General features: G+C 49.5%; 1 protein-coding gene across 1 annotated transcript in view; it reads left to right on the forward strand.

Moving 5' to 3' along the window:
- Positions 1 to 5,675, forward strand: part of Fhdc1 (FH2 domain containing 1) — a 37,838-nt gene extending 32,163 nt beyond the window's left edge. Inside the window, exon 12 of the mRNA XM_028789476.1 lies at positions 1,342 to 5,675. Coding sequence (XP_028645309.1) covers positions 1,342 to 3,405 — 2,064 coding nt within the window. The 3' untranslated portion in view covers positions 3,406 to 5,675. The remainder of the gene's footprint in view (positions 1 to 1,341) is intronic.
- The last annotated feature ends 11,629 nt before the right edge of the window (positions 5,676 to 17,304 follow it).

Here is a 17,304-nt window from a genome sequence, read left to right on the forward strand (position 1 = left end):
GGACCACCACCACTATGTGAAGGCTTAAGATAACAGTAATGAGAGTTTGGGGACCCTGAGGAGGCTGTGGCTAGAGTTGCAGGAGCCAAGACTCCCCAGGCAGAGCTCCACAGGAACTTGGAAAGGAGAGCTCACTGGAAGAGGAAACTTATTGTCAAATAAAAACTGCTAACAATAACAGAGTTGAGGTGTCTGCATAACTACATGGTTACATGGGCTTAGGACCCCCCAAAAAAGAATCTCACACATTACAACACAAATGTAGCCATATCTGTGTACCTATGCCTGCTGATTCAACCAACTGCAAATTGAAAATAGTGTTTAAAAATTATATCTGTGCTAAATGTCTACAGATTTTTTTGTCTCACCTTAAACAGTGCATATGTAAGTCTTACACAGCATTAGCTATAAGTGATTTAGAGTCAATGAAAGGCATATATGAGGATATGCATAGGATATATGTAAATTCTATTCTATTTTGCATAAGAGACTTGAGCATCCTCAGATCTGGTATCCAAGTGGGAAACAGGAATAAGTCCCTTGAGTGTATGACAGACAACAACACAAGAGGTCACACAGAGAAGTTAAGGACACTTCGGAGTCTGCACTTTGGTTCTGTGTCATCGGGAAAGGTTGACTGCTTTCCAGTCTAGATGGCTGAAGGATTTGTAAAGCACGCCCATTTCTCTTCTCTGATTGTAGGAATGGGCCTGGGCATGAGGGACAGAGCCCTCAGCTCTGCCTCAGGCAGAGCCGCCAGGGCATCTTTTGTATTTTTCTTTTATTTTCATCCAGGAGCACTCCAAGAACACAGTGAAAGGCATCTCCCAATGTCTTTAGCATATGCCTATATACCCCAATCAGTGGTAAACAGAATGTCCTGTTTGTGAGTTTATGTGTGTTAACTTACAGAGGAGAATAGAGAGAGCCACACGACTGGTGTGTAGAGTTCTGGGTGCACTCTTATAGCATTTGTGGTCTCTACATCTCTGCAATTGCCTAGGTGGCTTGGAGTTGAGACTGCATGGATATATGGAATCATAGCCCATGTGGGAAGCTGGACATTGGGCCGAGGGATCAAATGAGGATTGCAGGCAGATTGTTGGAGCAAAACCTAGCATGCTCCTTTGTCAGATCCCTAAGTTGCTTTAGGAAGTTTGCCCACCCTACGCGCGCGCGCGCGCACACACACACACACACGTACAGACAAAGGCAGAGTCTGTATGGGTTAGGACCCACAGCTGTCTATGAAAGCACCTCTCATTAAATGTCAAAATGAGTGGGCCTAGGATTGCACACAGGCTCTCTGTGTCTCATGCTGGCTTCTCTCCACTCTATTAGGACAATCATGACCGGGAGGAACAGGAGCGGAAGCAGCTACAGAGGCTAAAGGAGCTAGAACAGAAGCGGCATTCCTGGACAACTGGGGAACTCGGGGGCTTTGGCAGGAGCAGCAGCGAGAACGACGTGCAGATGCTAGGTAAGAAGGGCACAGAAGACCTGCCCTCCTTCCTGAAGCCCAGGCCCAACAGCCCCTCCTACCGGCCCCCCAACACCCGTCGCTCCCGCCTCTCCCTGGGCATCTCTGCTGACCGTGAGCTTTTGACCTTCTTGGAGAGTACCACCAACAGTCCAGAGGACCCCAACAAATTCAACAGTTTGCCCCGGAGCAGTCCCCGGCAAACTCGGCCCACCATTGCCTGGATGGAACCCAGAGAACAACAGAACCATGGCCCTAACTTTACACATGAACCTCAGGCCTCAAAGAACCAGGAGAAAGCCCCTCACCCTGCTTGGCAAAATCGACTTCCAACACCCTGGCTGGAGGAACCCGCTTCTCCTTTTCCACTAGCTGGGCGGAGCAGGCCAAGCCTCCGAAAAAGGAACAGTGAACCTGTGGGCTTGGGACCCGCACAAAGCCCTCCACTCTTACCATTAGATCTGGGCATTAGGGAGCATGAATTGGTCACAGGTCTGACCCAGTTTGACCTCCAGAGTCCCAAGAGCCCGGAGGAAGCATCCCAGCTGACTCTGAATGACTTCTGTCCCACAAAGCTGCAATCTCCAGGGGATAGGAGTTCACAGCCCTTTGATGCTGGCGGTGACAGCCTCCCACCCAAGGACACAGATCCCCAGGAGGTTCTCAGCCCAGCTGGGGAGGATGACAGGGATATCACTGGTGAACCCAGCAGTGAGGCTCTCGTGTCTGTGGTTGTCACCGACACTGAAGATAGAGATCCTGGATCTCTGTTGTATGTCTCAGATACCACAGACTGCTCGTTGACTCTGGACTGCTCCGAGGGAACGGACTCCAGACCAGGAGGAGACAAGCAAGAAGAAGAGAAGGAAGGGGATGGCTCGGTGTCCTCTGTGGCTGGCGAGGCAGGAAGTAGCCAGATTTCCTCCAATCCTGTTTCCAGTACCCCTGGGGAGGTTCCTACTCCAAAATCCAGTAAGAGCGAGCCCAGCTGCCAAGGTGGCCTTCCGAAGGACAGACCCAGCAGAGGGAAGGATGCCATGGCACCAAAGAGAAATTCCTTCAAAGAGACATCAGTGGGGGCTTCGAAGCCTGTCAGTGCCCGCCGCAGCCAAGGGGTAGCACCCAAGCCTGTGCGAACCTTGAACTCCTCCGAGAACGAGCATATGCGCAAGGTGGTCCCCATCTCTAAGTCCAGCAGGGGAGCAGGGCCCTGGAAGCGGCCGGAACTGACATCCAGGATTACCCCTCGAGAGACACCCAGCAGCACAGACACACAGCTATCAAGGAGGAGCTCAGTCCGGGGAACTTCAGACACTTCGCCCAGGAGGCCCCAGGTGAGTGGTTCTGGGGCAGAGGAGCCCAGGCTGCCCCGCTCAAGTGGCAGCATCAGTGGACGGCCAGGGAAGGAACCCCTGCTGCAGCCCAGAGCTTCATTCAGGAAGCCCAGTGCCAAGCCCCTCAGAAACATTCCCAGGCAGAAACCTGAAGAAAACAAGGTCAGTAGCCCCAACTCGAGAGACCCTGAGAGTCCCAAGGAAGAGCCCAAGGCTCCTCAGGCTCCGGGTGTCTCTAGAGCCCTTCCCCCCATCCCAAGTTTTGCTCGAAATACGGTGGCCTCATCATCTCGGAGCATGCGAACGGATGCTCCACCCGCGGCCAGAGCCACTGGCCTCACCAGGACCGTCTCCCAGCGGCAGCTTAGGGTCAAAGGTGGCTCCGAGGATTCTGGCTCCAAGGACAGTGGCACTTTGAAGAGGGCCAGCAGCGCTCGGGCCTCCAAGAAGTGTCCTGAATCTACTGGGGGTTCAAGTGCCAATGTAGAAACCCCACTGAAGGGCAGAGGGACTACGGAAAGATCCTCTCTCAGACTGAAGGACTCGGGGCAGGCCACCCTCGGGAGGATCCTCCATCCCCTGCAGAAATGATGAAGCCTGTTTGCTTCTCTGCCTTGTGGGATTTTAGCTGCCAGGACTGGCTGCTGGGGGGAGGACACAGAGGCCAGTCTTAAACGTCTTGTTACACATCAAGGAACTCACTGGTGCCACCTGGTTAAGGTCACGTCACTAAAGGTACACGGAAAGCTATAGCCTGCTGTGCAGACTTCCACTTCGAAATCAAAGCTGAGAGTATCCTTATTCTGCACAGGACTTTGTCAGGGGCTGGCACCTCCTGTCACTCATACTCAGGACCCTATCCCTAACTCCTGCCCCGAGACAAAGATCCAATAATAGTCTGGACATGTAAGATGACAATTCTTATGTAACAAGTAAAGAAAAATTTCTGGCCAGTTTTTATATATCAAAGACTTATTTTTTAATATTATAAAAATAAAAAGATGTTTTAGTTCCTTTTTCAGAGTGAAATGCCTCCCAGGGATGGGGGGAATTATCCTTAGTATGAAAATGTTTGCACCTTCATCCCCCAGCCCCTGCCTCTGGGTTCCATCAGTGCATATGTATGAGAACACACACCATCCTGAGCCAACAGTGGCCTCTCACAAGCTCTTGGGTGGCTGTAGGGTTGAGTCTGTTTCCTCGAGAACTTTCTGGATAGCTTGGGTTCTCCTCAAATGACTCTGGGTGAGGATTTTATGTGACTAGGAGGGGTGTCAGATTTGTATGGGTAAAAGTCTGATGTTACTGTGAGTTTAGGGGGGCCTCAAGGGTGTGAGGCCCATGGGGGAGCCCATGGCTATAGGGAAGGTTGCTCTGAAGATAGGGCTAGCTGTGTAGGGGGCTGGATTGCCCACAGTCCATGTCGTGTTCTAGTGAGAAGACATCAGGGCTGCTCAGCCAAGCATGTCCTCCCACTTGTGCATCGATGGCCACTCGCTCTGGATGGAGAGGGAAATGACCTTTTTTGTGGGTCAGTCTTCCTTCTTCCTGGGACTTTAGTGCCCCACCCCTGTTACTCTATTTGGGTTGCTTTTAGAGACTGGATCGCACTGTGTAGTCTAGGCTGGCCTCTTACTAGCAATCCTCCTGCCTCAACTTCCTGAGTGCTGGGATGATAACAGGCACAAGGCACCAAGCCCAGCTTAGTGATGACTTCTTGGTGTCAGCCTCTCATCCTTGGTCCATCGCTTTTTAAGTCCAATTCAGAGGAGCCCAGTCAAGGTTGTTTGTTCATTTTAAATAGACTCTCATCCCCCAAGAAACATTGACTTCAGAAATCCTAACACTGGGCAAATTTGCACAGGAGATAGGTATTGTACAAACAGCAGTTTTACCCAATGTTCGTTTCACTACTTCTTTATTACACCCAGGAAATAGAAAGAAAAAAAAAAAAGCCTGAAATAAAAGCCCCGCCCTCTTCTCTCTGATTCACTTCTTAGTGAAATCTCACTTTAGATCAGACACTGGTGAGTGGGTGAGCTAGGTCAACGTGTCACACGGTGTGGTGACTGCGGATGCTGCTATGGTCTCCTTTTGGGAAGCCTCTCCATCTTTGTCTAAGAACTGAGCTGGTGCTCCTGAGCTGCAGGAGTTGAACAGTACATCGGCAGAGATAGGCTGCAGTCACCATCTCTTGTTCAAAACAGCCCTGAGCAAGAATGTCTGGGCAGCTAGGAAGCCCCTCAACAACCTGTTACCCTCTAGAACCCTCCAGAATCAGACAGATAAAACTTTCAAACAGAAAGCCTGTGAGTGGGTGGGAATGGATAAGAGAAGTCATATGCTTACGGATTGGGGACGGTGAATGAGTAGCCGCATGAGAGGGCCCAGGGACCCATCCTTTGCTGTATTCCAACACCGTGTTGCAAGCATCTACTCTCCCTAAGTGTCTGTCTCCCAGCCCATAGAAGTGAGCCAAGGCCTTCATGATGGTTTCCAGGAATCTAGCAACTCAGTCATCCCGTGTCTGCTCCTAATGTGGCTTCTAGGACCCTCAGCAGAGGCTGAGGAGCCTCTGGAGAAGCCTGTTGGTATGGTGCTGTCAGATCACATTGGCTGTGTGCTTGGAAAAGCAGTGGTATCCATGGTCCTGTGCCCACCTGCGTGAACAGGCGGTCACTCTCTTACTACTTTTTATATACTGTAAGTTTGGAAGAATAATCTGTGCAGCAGAGAAATGTGAATACGTTCCTACATGCGTTTGTGGAGGGTGAACTGAATGCATTTTAAGGTCCTTTTCTATGTGCTTTATGGAACAGGTAGTTTTAATAAAGTTTTTTGTAGGAGTTATACCTACGCTATGCCTTTGTACATGTGTCTTAGTTGTCCTGCCAGGAGAGTGTTTAATTTTTTTCTCGGAAAGAAGGTGAGATGCAGGAAGAAAGTGTGAGGGTATGGAAGTCTCGTCCTCCAAAGGCTCAAGCGTCAGAATAAAGTTCGGTGGTGTGTCTTAGTATTGGCTCCATACAACACACACGTAACTAAGGGCCCGGAAGCGGGCCTCGCTGCATGCATGTAGGGATCCAGGGACAGGTTTATCTCACAAGCCATTATCAGAACACTTGAAGCTCCTTGGAGCTCTCATTCCAGGCACGACCAGGCTTTGTGTGATGGGGCCCGGCAAGTCCAGATCTGTCCCCATGTGTCCTCTTTGAATTGGGACACTCATTGAGAAATCATGGTTCATTTGCTCAGCAGAGGGAGGGAGGTGTTGAACTTGAAATGCACTGTGGGTGCATATTTGAAAAAGAGAACATTGTGGGTAGGTGCACCTCATACCTCAGCTTCGAATCACATCGTAGCCCTAGCTGCTCTGTCTGAGAGCAGGCTAGAGGAATGTCCCCAGGCATCAGCATCCAGGATTCTGCACATCCATGTGTTCAGGTGAGAGATCCTGGGCACTTCAGTAGAACTATTAGAGACCTTTCAGCAGTGTACAAATTCATGACCATCTGCTTTCAAATGTGCAGTATCCTTGCCCTGGGTCTGCTCCTCTGGCAAGGACTCCATTTTGTAAACTTAGAAAATTTGCTATGAAACATCATTCTTAGTTTTTCATTATGCTTTTACTCATATTTAATTCCTGCTATGAGTTTTTGTTTTGTTTCTCCCCCTCTTCTTCCTCCTCCTCTTCTTCCTCCTCCTCTTCTCCCTCCTCCTCCTCCTCTTCCTCCTCCTCCTCCTCCTCCTCCTCCTCTTCCTTCTTCTTCTTCTTGTAAGTGTCCACAAACATAAATATCAAACATATAACAAAATTTGACTAAGAGGCATTCTTCTGGTCATTCAGCAAGTGTTTCTTAAAATAACGTGGTCCAGTGGCTCTGCAGACACCATACTTAGCATCCTCAGGGTAAGGATGTGTAGGTCAGACTAGCTACATGGCACGACTGAGCACATAACCCTGAGTAGCCTCTCCTGGGGCTTCACCATCTCCAGTCTTCCATATTACATATGCTGTGCCTCACTTGGCCACCTCCGTGAAGACAAGAGTAGCCAACAATTGTTTTTCTTTTTTTCTTTTGTCTTCCAGTCCAGAGCTCTGCAATGGAGCTTTTGAGTTTCTGTTTGGTAGGAAAGCTGACTGTGCCCAAAGATGATCATGGCTTTCAAAGCCAATCTGTCCATGCCTAGACCCATGGCTGTGCCATCCAGGAGCCTGGCATCCATGGCCACCATCTTGTGGGGTGAAGGTGCTAGACTTTTCAATGAGGAAGTCTACTTGAGATCCCCAGTGTTGGGTCCATGTGGGGAGCTTGGAATCTGGTCCTAGGCTTTGCCCTGGGCCACTTCAGGCTTTTCCAATGGCCAGGTCATGCAGACAGTATCTAACCTGCAAGCAGATGCTCTTCTCAAAGTTTATCTGGGTTTCAGTTGAGGAATTGGGAATGCACTTTCCCTCAGTAGTCATGTCTCACCCCCAGAAGCAGTTCCCCAGAACAGACCCTCTGCTACACAGTCTGAATGCTTGCATCGGCCCTCTGCCTCCACACACCCCATCTGATGGAGGCTAAAGCCAAGATGGTGGTGATATTAGGAGCTGGGGCCTCTGGGAAATGCTTAGTGTGAGGGTGGAACTTTTGCAAATGAAGGTTAGTGCACTTACAGAAGAGCCTTCCATGTGTGAGGATCCAGCAAGAAGGTGCCATCATGAACCAGGAAGAAGCATCTCCTGTTTTCTTGATCTTGGACTTCATAGCCTCTAGAACCATGGGAAATCAATTCCTGTTTTTGGTAAGCTTTTTGGTGTGTGGGAATTTGTTATAATAACTGCATAGACTATGACACCATCTATCAGAGGGCTTTGGCTGTGATATTGTCACAAAAAAGGAACACCATTTATAGCAGCATTTCTAGGGCAAAGTACAGCATTCCATACCAGGGGTGTCAGGAGTATTCCCCTCACCCCCATTTCCTAACAGCAGTTGAGGCTAAGGCACACGACCTGCTGGAACAAGTTATCAGTGATCTAACTTCTCCACTCAAAATCAGCTCCTCGGGACAAATGCAAAGGCAGGCAGAAGTGTAGATACCTTCTAGGCCAGCCCCAGGAAACATGGGCAATTTCTCAATGATTTCCTTTTGCCTGTTCTTGGTAAGACACACATTGGCCCCACAGAAAGGAGATTGCTCCCTGCTTTTCATTTCCCAGAAAGGAGGCTAGATTCAGCTGTCTGCTGCCTGGACACCCTCGAGAAAGCTGCAAGCATGGTGAGAAGGTAGCCAGTGCTGCCAGCTGGTAGTTAGGCAAGTACACAGCCGTGGTGACAGACAGGATGTTCCATGCAGACAGTGAGCTCTCCTTGGAACCTTCCAGATCTGGACACCCAGCAGTACCAGTTGTATGGAGGCCTCTTGTTAACAATACAATCATGGGGTCAATGATTCCTGCTCTACCCCAGGCCTATGGAGTCAGAAGCTTCCCAAGGAGCTCCTAGTTTTGAACTTTAAGCAAGTTCCTAGTGGCTCACTGTTCATCCGGCCATTGAGGCAGGCCGGAAGGCTAACTGGCCTGTCTGCTTTAGTCTAAATGTGTGTGCGCTGTTTGGGCCTCACCTCCAGGACGGTGACATTCATTGATCAGTTGCTCCTTCTTAGAGCCTGTATTGGACACTGCAATGTCTCATTCCTCCAGGCAAATCACACAATACTTGACCGAGATTTTGAATCTGGAACTTTCAGTCATGCAGCATTCCTGAGGACAGCTCCAGGGGAAACAGGAAGTGACATTTCCCTTCAGCTTGCAGCAGCAGGCCTTTAGAAAGATCAGAGCTTCATGCTCAGGAGGCAGCACAGGCTGAACCTTTCGAAGCATGGGTGTCAGCAAAGCTGCCCTTGGGGACTTTGTCACCTGGCTTCTCAGGTACTGGAGCATTCCATAGCCTCTGGAGGTGGGGGTACTGGATTCTTTGAGAGTTTAGCTAGTGATCTAGTGGTGGGGGTTGCTTCCAGCTCACTGCATCCCTGGGGCCAGGCATGACCCCAGGCATGACTAGTGATGACTTACAGGATGAGGATGGCTGCAGCTCTTTGGGGTGCTGACTTTGTATCTTGGGTAGGGACCATGTGCTCTCCGCAATCATTCAGTACTGAAGGAGGGCTATGAGTAGCCCTCAACCCTGAACAGAAGCACAGACTCACCTCTTCCCAAAGCTGTCCCATGTGATACTTCACCTACCACCACTCCCCTGCTGTAAATGGACCCTGCTGGTCTGAGAAGGCTGCTGACCTACACGGGCAGTCTCAGTACTCTCAGGGACAGCCATTGTACGGGCAAGCACTGGAGATAAGCTTGAGCTCTTTGAATGAAAATCATGGAGCAGCTTCAGAAACAGCTCCAGCAAAAAGAACAGTACCTCCATTGAGCAGCTGCTCACCGGTCAGGGCTATCTCCTTGTTTCCCAAGGCCTAAGTGCTTCCCAGCAGCTGATTCATCTCCAGGGAGGAGAGGAAAGCAGTGGGCTGCCTGCAGGGCAGGCTTCTTCATCTGACTGCAGAACCGCCTTCCCACCCCCGCAGGACCTCCTACTCCCAAGTTCAAGTTCGACTCCAATACAATAGAAGTTGAAGTTGCTGGGCAAGCAGCTGGCTAACAGGCCCAATTACTCATGGCACTTTCCCAAGCCCCAGCTCTCCTCACTAGCTCATGACATTGGAGTCTGGCTACAGCTTGTTTCCCCAAAGTGTATGGCTTTGCAAGTAAGTACCCATCACACTTCTGGTTCAGCCACTAACCGGGAAATTCCACTTGTCAACAGAGGAATTCTGGGAGCCAGACGGCCACCAACGCACTACCTTTGGCCACTTTCATGGAGCCATAGTCCCAGAGTAAGGCCAGCTGGCCTGTCCATGTCTGGGCACTGCCTTCAGCCTGGCACTCATGAGGTTGGGCATGGCAGAGAATGACATGGCCAGTTAGGTCTTGACCATCGTGTCTAAGGATACATAGCTGAGGCCACTAAGATCATTCAAACTGAAAGAGTCATAAGAGGGGGTAGAATCGTGTTATTTTATGTCTTTCAAAGATAACAACTCTTTTGATTAACACCAAAGTTGCCTGTCCTCTCCCTAGGTGAGAGAACTCTGTGTCCCTTCTACTGGAATGTTCTAGCCCTGTAAGACTGCCCCTGACTCAATAGCTGACTTGATCTAGAAGTACCTGAAGGCTAATTTTGATGTACAAGGGACACATCCTGGGAAGGACAACGGCACCTTCTCATGTGTTGAGAAGACACTCCTGACTGTCACTGCTGGCCTCACTTACCCTTGATACCCTTGATGGCATCCCTATCTGCCTGAGACCTTGGCCAGGTCACTGACCTGAAATACATTTTATTTTTGCTTCCTCCTCCAGTGGAGAATTCAAGGCAGAGTATCACACCTGACAGTACATAATAGCCAGGTTGTGCTGCATTTATCAGCTCTATAAAATACATTTGCTTCTAAAGCCCATGATCTCATCCTGGAGGTCAAAGTCTTCAGGAGATTTCCTCCTATGCAGATCTCCTGGAGTCCCTCTCTCCTGGGCAATGTTTGCCCAACATTTATAAGGTGCCCTCTATATAGCAGTGAGCACTGTGCTGGTACCAGGAAAGGCCAAAGTGACAAGTGTGTCCAGAGCTCAAGTTCAAGTCAGCAAGTTCATTAGGATCATGAGGGATGTCTGAGGCCTTCAAGTCATCCCAGGGTCACCTGCTTTCTTATGGCTCTGCTCTTGTGTGTTCTTTGCCAAGATTAACTTGCGTGTTCTGCTGCAAGCAAGTCTAGACAGAGGGAGAGAGACTTTAGAGTCACTGGCAAAGAGGAAGGCCACAGGACACTGGGCAAGAACTCATGAGATTCCCCTCTCATTTTATACTGGTTAGGGCTGTGCCAGTTGCATGTCTTCTTTAAACAAATTTTCTCATTGTCCAGTGAAGGTCGGGCTCAGGGACCACCAAGCTCCCCGTGGTGTGGTTCTTGGGTGCTAATGGGCAGCTCTTGTAAGAGTGTTAGAAATGTTGAATGCATCCTCTTTACTTCTTCATGTTTCTTGTCTCTATGGCAACTTTCACCTAAGGTGCAAAGATCACTCCCCTCTCCCAGCCTTTGCGCTGACCTTCTCTGTAGAGAACATGGGCGTTGGAGACAAATGCATCTGGTCAAATCTCAACTTTGCTGTTTACTAACGGGATTATTATCTAAGTTTCTCGTGTGTAAAATAAGAAAGGCCACACTCACCTCTTGAGCAATTAATAAACTCGGAAACATTCTGGAGCACAAAAGCTGCTGAGTTGGTGGTGACTTGGCTGTTTCGGGAGTCTGTCCTCTGACGATTTACTGAGTGCTTTGTGACTGGCCAGGGTTCAGCACCCTGGTGAGGACACCCTGAAGAAAAGCTGTGGGAGTTCAATAGCTTCTGCTACTCTTTTTCACAAATGAGAAACACTCCTTCCTAAGTTAAAAGGACTCTGGCTTGGCATCTACTTCCAGAGAATTTCCAGAAGAAATTCCAAGGTCTAATAGCAAATTTGAGCATAGCAAACCACTACTTCTCGTGTGTGGCTACCCACACATGATGCATGTTTTCAGTGACCCATCTTTAAAGTTCAGAGGCCACATCATAGAGACTTTACTTTCCTCCAGTGGCTTCAATGGGAGGAGGGAGTCTATGTCTCAAGCCCGTGTCACATCTGCCCTATCCACTTAGACTACTCCCACCAGTATGCCCATGGTACTTGGCAAGTTGCTTCAGCCACTGGCTAGAGCTTGAGTATAGGTGGTCCAGGGTGAGCTGATTAGCCTGGGTCCCCTGCTGATCAGCTGGATTCCTGCCAACTCAGGGTGGGACTGAGTTACTAACCCAATCTCTTATTTTGCTTTAAGCTCCAGCAGTCCCCAGGTTGGGAATATGACTGGTCCTTTGTCTCTGTCACTTAGAGTATAGTAGAGAGAAGAGAACTCATTTCAAAGGGGCTTTGATCTTGAATGATATGTGTCTTTGACCGCATGGTGTTCTTTCCAAGAACAAACTGGGAATGTTACTTTGTTACAGATTTAACGTGCAGACAAATAGCCCGTGGGGGAAGAAGACTGCTGACTTGTTTCCTTTTCGTTCTGCTGGTTGCTAAATCGACCTTCTCCAGAGATTTCTTCCAGACAATTGCATCTCTGGTTAGCCACAAATAGAACTACTGACACATCTGTCTCATCCATGTCAGTAAAGGACTTAAAGAGGATGCACACTCAAGGCTGTGCTAGCTGGCATTCCCAAGTACAGCAGCCTGGAGCTCAGTCAGCGGGTGCAGATTTTCTTAAAAGCCGACTTCTCTGCCCTTGATGTGGATAAAGTCAAAACTGGTATAAGGGTTAGCTAGGGAGATGGCTCAATGGGTAAGGTGCTTGCTGTACAAGCATGAAGACCAGAGTTCAGATCCCCAGCACCCATATACAAAGCCAAATGAGGCTAGACAGGTCTATGATCTCAGTTCTGGAGGGATAAAGACAGGTATATCCCTGAGGTAAACTGGCTAGTCGGTGTAGCCAGACGATGAGCTCTAGAGTCAATGAAAGATCCTGTCCTCCAGAATAAGATGGGCAGGATAGAGGACAGTACAGACTTCTGATCTCCAGATGCGTGTACACGAGAACCTGCAGTACACACACATACACATCACCACAACATACCCCCACACACACACACACACATACAAACTGTGCCAGTCTGTGGTGTTAGAAGCATGGCTACACTTTGGAGGGTAAGTAGTCCTGTGAAAGGGACAGGTGGAAAGGGACTTCTGTGATCCGGGAATGTTCTATGCTGATTCAATGGGCATTTATAGATTCTGAAAACAGATTATTTTAGTACGTACAATTTCATATATATTGTTATTTAATAATAATAACAACAACATGATAACATATTATTCGTGAAAGACCTGGCTGGGGTGGGGGGCGTACTAGGAAGAGGGATTCATTTGGAAACCTGCTTCTCTGAGAACTTTATTGTTCAACCTCATCTGCTAGAAAAGGACTGTCATAAACTTTTGCCGGGGCCCATGCTGATACCTGTGCAATTCTCCTGTCAGCAGCTTTATGGACCTGCGGTCCCAGCAAACTGTTGACATCAGCATGGTGTGCCCACACAGGGCAAGGGCTCTGGATCAGCGGCAGTTAGAGCCAGTGAATGCTGAACAGGCTGTGGGAAAGATGGTCCCTTCAATCCCTTCTTCTGCCTCAGTGCCATGGTGACATCATATCCTCCAACCGAGATTCCTCCCACTGAAGCCTGGGTCCTGCTCTCACCTGTCCAGAGAGGGTGAGCTCACCTGAGTTTTGAGGCCGTTGTCCTGGAAAGAGAAAAACATTCAACAACACTGTTACAGCAGGACAGAGCCTCTCCACCCACTAAGAGACTGCCCCTTGGACTGCACACAGGCACAGGACACTACTTCAGATTGGGTGCCCATGGGTTAAGACAAACACAGCCAAGCCCTTCAAACCAAACAAGAGGGAACACTGTCTTGAGAGTTTGGAAGAGGGAGCTTTGGCAGAGCCTGGGACAGGAAGGAACAGCAGAAGGCTAGAGCAAACCTCTCTTCTTCTCACTGGTATGACATTGTCTGACTAGAGCAGCTTTCCTGTCCTCTAAGCGTCAAGATTCTTAGCCCTCATGTGGGAAATTGAGTGAAGTCATTCCTAAGACCTCTCAAAAAGAGAGAGTAAAATTACCATTGCCCTGCGAAGCTCAGGTGTCTCGGGTTGACTGGTTGGAATTGTATGGCCTTGTTTTGAGTGATACCATGACAGCAAAGGATAAAGCTGACTGCTGTGTACAATTATGACCAGGTTGTGCAAAGCCCTTCCAAGCGGGTATTACTGCATTTTTACCCTTTACCTCTAATCTCCACTCCCATTCTTTCTCCAGCAGGCACCGACTATAATGTATTTGATGCCTGTGTGCATTATGGGTGGCATCTCTATGTCTCCATATAGGCAATAGCACTGAAGTAAATGTAGTACAGTTTGGGGTATTTTTGAATTCATGTAGATGAATCAGGTGTAGTGGCACATTCCTATAATTCCAGCACTTAAAAGGCAGAGGCAGGAGGATCACAAGTTCAAGGCCAGCATAGACAACCTAGGAGTCTGAGTACAAAAAAAGAACCCTAGGCGATTTCCATAAATGGTAGGATGCTACGAAGTCCGCTCTGCTCCTTGGTCTTGCATGTCTCTATGAGCTTTCTGTTTGCTGTGTACATCCGCTTGTTAACTCTTACTGACGCTGAGTCCCTTTGAATGTGTTTCCTACCCATCCTCCTGCAGCTAGACATCTATGTTTCTTAAAGACCACACCATGACACACAGGGCCACAGTGAACGTAACCACACTTTTCTCCAAGGACCTGCAAGGGAGGTCCCCATTAAGCAAAGCTCTATTGATTGTCACTAAGCACTGCCAGATAGCCTGGGGTCAGTGGCGGCTAAAGCAGCTGTGTGGCTGGGATGGTAGAGTCAGGCAAAGGCCTTGCAGAACAAGAGCCATTGTTTGGCTGTTAGGTTCTTTGAGGAGGGTCCGAGTTTTAATTGGTTAGCCCTTATTTTAAGAGCCATGATCCCCTTAGGCCATGTAACGATTTATAAACAGATGTGATTCAAGTTACTGTTTCCCCCGGCCACAGTCTCCCCTCCTAGATTGAGAGCCCTCCTACGGCTGGCCCGGTGCTTTCTCTAAACATAGTTGTGTCACGCCATGCCTCAGACAAAGCCAGTGCAGCCATGTATTCGGGAGTGTACTTGAGTTAGGAGGGACAAATCGTAAGCAGTGACCAGGTCAGCAGGGACTAGCGCAGGGCAAGAAGCTAGCCCAAGTCAGGCAGGAGTGAGAACGGCAAGAACAGCGAGTCTCTGGTGTTATCCCAGGTCTGCCTTCAACCTGCAGGTACGACTAAGAAACATTCTGACCTAAGTCCTTCAGACAATCTAGATCCTTCCTCTCATCCCATCTCTCTGTTCTTTTGCACGGAGCATCATCGTCAAGCCAGGCATGAGCCTACAGACAACAGGAGTTTTACAGGGATCCCTGAACATAGTGCAAGAAAGGTTAAGAGACAAAAAACAGCTGGGGTTGATGCCTCAGGACTTTAACCCCAGCACTCAGGAGGCAGCAGCAGGTGAATCTCTGTGAATTCGAGGCCAATCTAATCTACAGAGTGAGTTCCAGGATATCCAGGGTTACACAGAGACTTTGTCTCGAAAAACAAGGGGGTAGGGTGGGAAGAAGAGTGCTAATTTGGGCAGAGAGGAGGTCAAGTCACTTGCACACAGGGGCCTGGTCTGTGAGGGCTGAGCCTGTCAGGATGGTACTTCAGACGATTCTGGACTATGAAGCCAAGACACAGGGTAGAGAGAAGGGAGGTGACGCTGCACCCAGAAAGGGTAAGAAGGAATGCAAGGGTCAGGAGAATCATATGGACTGTACCCCAAGGCAGGAACTCACTGAGTGGAAGCAGCAGAGTGACCATAAGTTAGTACATCTGGGAATGTTCTGAAGTCCTCATGAGCAGAGAACTGGGCTGGGCTGGGGCTCTACCTCAGTGTGGGGAGTGGGAGACGATGCTCTAGCCTGAGACTACTGAGGTGGGTGCACAGGAAGTTCTAGAGGCTGAGTTCAGATTTGAATGTGTGTGGGACAGTGTCTGTGGACATTAGAGGGGGGACAGGCTGGGTACTGGACCCCACACACTCACTCATGGAAGGGTGCAGAAATGCATACCCTGGGGTGTTCTGAGAATTGGCACATCTGAGGTGACTGATGAGACTGCTGAGAAACCAAGCCCTGTGAATCAGAGAGGTGCCTTTCTGATCAGGTAGGGGTCTCCAGTCCCAGAAAACAACTGTGGGCAATGCTGTCCAGATTTGAAAGGAGGTCCCTGGACAGGTGTCTGGTCTTGCTGGGAGGACAGAGGACATATCTTCACCTCATCTAGTGTCAGAGAAGGCCTTGTGGCTTCCCCCACACCTTCAGGACAGAGGCCGTCACATGTGCTAGACACAGCCCCAGGCAAGCTCTCTGTGAGCTTGACAGCCGCAGGGCCCCTCTGCAACTCTGCACACAGGTCCTGGTGAAGCTGAAACTGTGAGTTCAGCCTGGCAGAAAAGAGTAGAAATGAGAAGACCCATCTGGACACTGCCATGTGCAGGGCAGTCCAGCAATTATCCTCCTGTTGGTTTCAACCTTCCTCAGCTGCAATCTCTTTCTTCTCCACCCTTCACCAAACTGGCCTTTCAGGCTCTGTGGCCCAGGTGAGAGTGGTGGAGGTTGTGGTGCCCGCAAATCTCTGGTCCTCCCGCTTCAGTCAGCTTGCTTTGTTTGTTTCGTTTGAATCTCTCCTCTGTCCCTGACCAGCAGGTTCATGACCAGGTAGCTGAGTTGCAATCTGTAGCTTCTGCTGGTCCCACATCTTCAGCCCTCCCCATCCCCACAGCAGCCAGGAGCAGAATCCCTGAGGCTCCTTCATGGAAAGGCCCTGAAGTCTGTGGTCCCTGAAACCACACCCGACAAAGGAAACAAACTCTAGCCAGCTTCCTGGCAGGAGAACTCCTGCTCAAGACTGGTGCCAGCCACAAGGCCGGGAGTGAGGCGCTGTTGGTAGAGTGCAGGCCAACCATGTTCCAAGTCCTGTGTTTGAGCCCAAGTGCCAGATAAACCAGGCGTGGTGATGTGTCCCTGTAATCCCAGAACTCAGGGTGTGGGGGTAGGAAGGTCAGAAGTTCCAGGTCATTCTTAAGTGACATAGCAGCTTCCAGGCCAACCTGAGCTACACAAACTCGTTAAAAGGAAGAAAAGAAGGAAGCAAGGGAGGGAGGGAAAAAGGAAGGGAGAGAAAAAAAGAAAAAGGAAGAGAGGGATGAAGGGAGGGAAGGAGGGCTCCAAAAGTCAGTCTCGACTATTCCCTCAGCACTGCGGCCCTTCCTCTTCTGCGGCCTCCTCCAGCACATGGGGGCCTTCCTGAAAGAGGTCTAAGGATGTCAGACACCTGTGGGAACAGGAATGGGGACATTTTCAGATCTGCTTGGTTACTGTGAGGTGAAAGCCCAGAAGCCAAAAGTAGAAATGTCAAGAGCACTGGGAGTCTATGTTGTTAATTAAAGCTGTAACAAGTTTGGTTGGATTTTTTTTTCAAAAGCAGCTTACTCCCTGGTCCTCTGTGAGCCTTACCTTCTCCTCCCCCCTCCTTCCTCCCTCACTTCCTATCTTCCCCCGCAGGGAGGGAGGTCCTCAATGACAGCAAAAGTACCTCAGGAGAAACTGGGAAGCCTCCTAAGCTTCAGAGAGCTGCCTCTTCACGTGTTAGAGCACTGTGCTGCCAGGGGAAGGCCCAGCCATTTAGATGCTAAATGCTGGCCTATGTCACTGAGGGTGCAGGCCTGGGAAAGCGGGTTATTAAAAAGC

The sequence above is a fragment of the Grammomys surdaster genome, unplaced genomic scaffold (assembly GCF_004785775.1).
Source record: "Grammomys surdaster isolate TR1022 unplaced genomic scaffold, NIH_TR_1.0 125834, whole genome shotgun sequence".
In the NCBI taxonomy this organism is placed as follows: domain Eukaryota; kingdom Metazoa; phylum Chordata; class Mammalia; order Rodentia; family Muridae; genus Grammomys; species Grammomys surdaster.